We start from the raw sequence: 6,172 nt of genomic DNA, 5'->3' as shown, positions 1-6,172 counted from the left end.
CCCGGATATTCCTACCATGCCGACCATCTTATTTTCGTCCTGACAGCCCTGCCTTTGCTTATCTCGATAATCATTAAATTGCACCAGTAAACATTTTCATTTTGTATCCTAGCTGATATATTCTTCTGTAGTTTACTCTTGAGCTTCCACTTTACTAGTTTACCATTCATTTTGTTTTTGGTCTTATGTTAAAATTCTACCCCTCGTATTTGACGCAAGGTATTTGAAATTCATCATTCATTCTATTCTGATATTCTTGACCGGTCTAGTCCGCTCTTCAGCTTGAATAATTGACCCACATTAAACACCGAACTTCCCTTGTTTTTGGCGCCAAGTAAAGATTCCTGAACAACATGCCTCTCTGCATCTTCCATACCAACATTTCTTCTGATCGCATCAATGATGAGATTCATTCAAAGCTGTCAAAGATCATTTCGGAGTTGACGGGGTCAAACGAAGCGGTAAGTCGAACTCGTACCATTGTAATTTTTGTTGTTGTTTCGGTTGAGGGGGATCTATCCTTAATAAAATGATGAAAATAGTATTGTGTTTTGTGCAGAATATTGAGTGTTGGGGAGGAGGGGCGGGGGTGGGGTGTGTTTCGTAAAAGTTTTTAGAATTGAATAGATTGTCAGTATTGACATAGTGAAGTGCTTGGTTTTAATTGACTAAGCACTGGCCTTTGACTGTTAAGGTCTGGTCACACCGCCCGATCGTTGTCGGAGCGGAGAGAAAAAAAAATCATTACCGCTCGCTTCCGTTCACCATTTTCGATTGTTTTTATTTTGTTTTCGATTTTTGTTTTTCGAATTTTTTCCCAAATTTTGTGAGCGAAATTCGACCCCCTCTCCCTACCGCTCCACGACCGCTCCAACAACACTCGGGCGGTGTGACCAGGCTTTAAGGCATGGTCACACCGCCCGAGCGTTGTTGGAGCGGTCGTGGAGAGGAGGGAAAAAAATCATCACCGCTCGCTCCCGTTCACCATTTTTTATTTCGATTGTTGTTATTTTGTTTTCGATTTTTGTTTTTTATTTTTTCGCCAATTTAGTGAGCGAAATTCGACCCCTTCTCCCTACCGCTCCACGACCGCTCCAACAACGCTCGGGCGGTGTGACAATGACTTTAGTATGGTAACTTGAAGGAGAATTACGATTTTTCAATAATGCCAACTTTAATGAAACGGTCGCTAAACCTCTTCCTTTTATAGGCCTATATGCATCTTTCTTCTTTCTCCCTCTCTCTCCACATATTTTTCTTCTTGTTTTCTCATTAGCACTTGGTGGCCACCCCTGCCCCCCCCCCCGTGGTGCCGCCTATCTCTCGCATCAATCAGTAATCAATGTTATTATTATTATTATTTTTTTAATCAAGGTTATTATTTCTTTAATTCCCAGTGAGAAATGTTGTAATTATTCCTCTAAATTTCCTTTCATTACTGCTTCTTTCAGTCCATCACCGTCGAGCTCCGTACGGGCAAGAACATGTGCAGGGCGGCTCAACCAGAAGCAGACTGGGGGTTCTTCGAGCTCCATGCCATTGGTGTTTCTGGAGATCCAGACCTAAACCGGGAGCGCGCGGGCAAGCTCTTGACGTTCTGCGAGACCGAGATAGGGTTACCTCAGACAAGGTGAGATCATTAGCGTAATGACCCCCCCCGAAAAAAAAAGAGGGGGCAGATGTGACGTATGGGGCAACATTTCTAAAAATAAATAAATAAATAAATAAGGAAAAAAAAAAGCTGCGAGAGAGCATAAATTTTTTACCTTTTCAATACGAAATCTAAATAAATTTTGTGATAGATTTTGACATAATATCCAGAAAATAATATAGTCCTATGTTTCCCCTTTCCCTTCTTACTCTTTCTTCCTCCCTTTTTTCGTAGCCGTAAAAAAATCGGGGATCCATGGTCCGAAAGCCCCCAATCTGCCTGCCAGTAGGTGATTACGAAATGTTGCATTATTAGGTTTACTTTATGCTATGTTTCGCGAAATTGTGATTCATAGAAATTCGTTTTTATTTTTATATGAGAGAGAACATAGGGAGGGAGGGGGGGGGGGAATGAGGCATGGCGGAAACCTCTCCCCAAAGGTAGAGGGACCAGGGGCGGATCCAGGATTCCCCCGGAAAATTTGACAAGCAAACAAGAAAAGGTAAACAACCAAACTTCTTTTTGTCCAAAATAAATTTGACAAGCAAAAAGAAAAAAAAAGAGAGAAAAAAAGATTATCACCCAAAATGTAAGGTCATTTCTTCATTTTTTAATGATGTATTTTTTCTCATTAAAAGACCACAAATAGTTGGGGGACATTTAATATAATGCCCCCCTTTCCAACTGTTAGGGGGATGCGTCCCCCTGGGATTTTCGTCCATTGGGTGAGGTCAGGAGAAAACTATGTCAGACACCCACAGCATACAGGTGGAATGCGGTCATTAGTTAACTATATTTCACGTTTTAAACTTTCTGGTGGCAGCGGTGGGATTAAGTAGTAAAGTTGAAGTCACATCAACAAAACTGAACTACAAGAGACCTCTATCATGTCTATTAAAAATAGCGTATTCAGTGGAAAGCCAGCAACGTCAAAAATCTAAAATACTTGTTTGTTCGAAATATTTTCTACAAAAAATGATGACTTTTATATACATACATTCAACGTTTTATTGACAAATAAGTATGCTTTTCTTTGTTTTCAAAGGACATTAGGCAAATTTCCTAAAGAAAAAAATTATGACATTGATGGGTTTCCATAATACTTGCGATTGATCAGATCAATTATATGAAAGACGGGGCCCTAAGTGGAGTCTATCTCGCCTGTGTGACTGTCGCATCACCCAAATGGGTATACTACAAGGATTCAAGTAATGCAGTTGAAAGTGGTGTTCTGAATAAAATTATATCATGATTGGGAATTTTCGCAATTACGACGCAGACACGTTCTACAACGCAGAGAATCTATTGTCAAAAACGTGCCAATTACAAATCGGTAAATCAAAACGGCAGTGACGTCCTAGACTATATGTGAAAACCATATATTTGCATTTTTTTGTCTGCTGTCCCGGGGGGCGTTTCATGAAAGGACTTGTCGGACGTTTTATCCGACAAGTCCCATTTTATCCGACAGTTACCATAGGAACAGTGCCTTTCAGCCAATCAAAATCATGGAAATATGTCAGATCTGACAACTTGTCGGATGAAAATATTGATGAAACGCTCCCCAGGTCCAACCTTTTTCGACAAAAACCTCTCAGCTGTACATTGTGATTTGACTTTCATTTTCCAAGGTATTGGTGCGTTGTAGAAGGCGACTGATTGTAGAAATTCCCCCAAAGAAACCAGGGCCCTTTTCATAAACATCTTACAACGTTTGTAACTTTGTGTTTATGACAACTACCCGCGGGCCACTGCTCAGCAGCCAATCACTTTCAAGGTTCCCTTGGTCGCGATGCCATAATTGCAATCGAATCGGAACTCTTTATGAAACGATCACCTGATTAAGCCTTTAATATTTGTGTTGATACTATCTTGATGTTTCTTTTGTGTGCGTTTTTTTTTCGAATCGGGACGTCTGTTTACTCTGTCATGCCTTTATTAATGGTCATCATGTCGCTTGACTCTTTGTCATTTTTTTGTTTTTGTTGGTTAATATCAAAATGTATTATTTGTTGTTTCATTTTTTATCACAAATTTAAATGAATTAGGCTTATAGTACGTGTTTTTTTGTATAATTATTTTCCCCTTTCCGTTCTCTCCATCTCTCCCCCATCCCTCTCTTCCATTTTCTTCTGCAGTTGCTTTTTCATGATGCATAACAATGACCCGAAGCACATTGGACTAGGTGACAACAAGTTGTGTGCTGATAAACCCCACTTCAAGAACTACACACATATCGAGCTCTTCGATAACATGCGATCATAGCTCCTGAATTGACAAGAGGCGGCGCCGCAAGGAAAGGGAGGGGGGGGCATCTTTTTTTTTCAAGCAATAATGTAATACCTCGATCCGACTGTCATGTGATCCGTAACAAACGCCACAACTATAACCCTTCGTTGCTGATCGCGATTTGATTTTAATACCTCGGTCACATTTGCTCTTCGGTGGCCTTACAGCGTTTCGAAAACAGCCGTTTTATTCATTTTTATTCAAACCACCTATATGTAGCTGGCACAAAAAATGTTAAAACGGCTGTTTTCGACTCGCCATAAGGCCGCCGTAGAGCAAATGTGACCGAGGGATAAGCGACAGTGGGAGTTATAGGTATAAAATGAAATCATGGGGGAACGAGAAAAGGGTAAGAAGCTAGGTAGAGTATTAGAAGAGAGGAATGGGTCGTAGATTATTTCCAGACCTGCATCTTTTGGTTTCATTGGAAAATAATAACGGCACCTTCTCCATGTGTAGCTCGCCTGTGTGAAATAGAAGCCCTTCAATGGTTGATATTCATAGCATTGAGGCTCAGATCATTTGTTAATATATATCTCGGATGCTCGTTGCATGAAAATGTTGAAATGAAAAAAGAAGAAACGGATAATTTGAAGATAACATCGATCAGTTGATTATAATGAGTTAGAATTCTATATTGAAAAATATGAAAAGGAATATAAAACATTCCTCTCATTCCACAGAATGTGTTGACAAAGATTCGATAAACTAGTTACCATGGAAACCCATCATAATGATACAATTTCTATACAAGCTGGATTACTATGTGAACTTTCGTGTGTGTTTTTCTTTTAGAGGTTGAAAAGACTTTAATCAAATGTTTTGAAAATTATAACATCAATTATGTTCATTTTTAACCAGGAAAATCAATACTAAAAAGAATACATTGCTGTCTATTTTGTAACATTTTGTTTGAAAATTACACATTACCTAATCCGTGCATGTTGTTAAAGCAGGCTGTAGGAAGCATGTTAAATTATGTAGATGAATTACTTTTTTTAATGAGACAGGTCAATGCTTTCTTTTATTTTTTTTCATTGATTGTGCTATAAATAAACCATCACCTCCCTTAGATGATAAAAGGTGAAAAGTACACTTATTTATAAGGTATGGAGTAAAGAGGGTATTCTCCCTTCGATTTTTAATGACACCAAACTCATAAGGTGGGTTGTTCCTTTCTATTTTGATGTTGTTATTCTCCTTTTTGTCTAAATTGATGATGTATTTTGTATTAAAAAAGAAATGTACAAGTGAATGTGAATGACATAAATACTGCAACTGATTTTCCACGATCTCCCCTCTCGTTGATTGTCATATACTCCAGAGAGTGAAGGAAGGAAGGAGGGGTGATTGGGTTAAGAAAATGAATGAAATGGACAGATCGGACAGGGAACAGGGGGAAAAAATCGGAAAGAAAATCTAACAAACAGCTAAGCAATTCATGCTCCCAAGAAACACTTCATTTACATGTTCCCCAAATGGAATATTCATTTGTTAAGAAGGGTGTATTGAACGAAAAAGTGACATGATTTTGCCATGCCAACGCACATCGTTGATAGGTCGAAGTCGCCAACGTAAGGTAAAATATTTCGGCATCTCATTAAGAAAGAGGGGGGGGGGGAAGAAGGTGAAAAAGGGAGGAGGGGAGGGAGAAGGAGTACGGTTAGAAATATGAGGGATGGAGCATGCAGAGAGAGAGAGGAGAGAAGGGGGAGATACACTCTAACAACTACAGTAACTATTAAAATTTTTCAAACAAATGTTTAGACTTTTTAAACAACCTGTTGTTAGAGTGACAGGCTTAAACAACGTGCTATTTTTTTACTGTGTAAGGAGGGGGGGGGGGGTGAATGCAATGTGCAATGAGCTCCTCTCCTGAAATTCGACATGCATTTCAGCCTCTTTGCTCTACTCTCCCCCTCTATCTCTTACTCTCTCTCTCCCCCTCTCTCTTTCTTGTTTCATCTCCACTTTTCCCGTCCCTCTCATTCGCATTAAATCTTTATTCTTCAGCTTTTCATTTCTCCCTCTCTCCCGTTCCGCCTCTTTCTGTTTCTACCTCTAGCGGGTCCAGGGGCCCAGTCGGCCCGCCGTGCCTCCCTTTTGAAGAAAAAAAATATTAGAATATTAATTATTTAATTTGTGACGTCATATATTGCCGAATATTGCCTAAAATTTGAGGAAAATCCATGAAAGAAAAAAAAAGTTATTAGAATTTAATTATTTGCTCTG

General features: G+C 39.3%; 1 protein-coding gene across 1 annotated transcript; it reads left to right on the top strand.

The window, feature by feature from the left end:
• On the top strand, positions 1 to 5,222 carry LOC121428867. The gene is made up of 3 exons (XM_041625735.1): positions 1 to 461; positions 1,452 to 1,630; positions 3,790 to 5,222. The coding sequence occupies exons 1-3, from the start codon at positions 354 to 356 to the stop codon at positions 3,914 to 3,916; spliced, it is 414 nt and encodes a 137-aa protein (XP_041481669.1). The 5' UTR covers positions 1 to 353; the 3' UTR covers positions 3,917 to 5,222.
• The last annotated feature ends 950 nt before the right edge of the window (positions 5,223 to 6,172 follow it).

Source organism: Lytechinus variegatus, chromosome 15, assembly GCF_018143015.1.
Source record: "Lytechinus variegatus isolate NC3 chromosome 15, Lvar_3.0, whole genome shotgun sequence".
NCBI lineage: Eukaryota > Metazoa > Echinodermata > Echinoidea > Temnopleuroida > Toxopneustidae > Lytechinus > Lytechinus variegatus.
The sequence above is the reverse complement of the archived record's forward strand: the minus strand, read 5'-3'. Positions and strand labels throughout refer to the sequence as shown.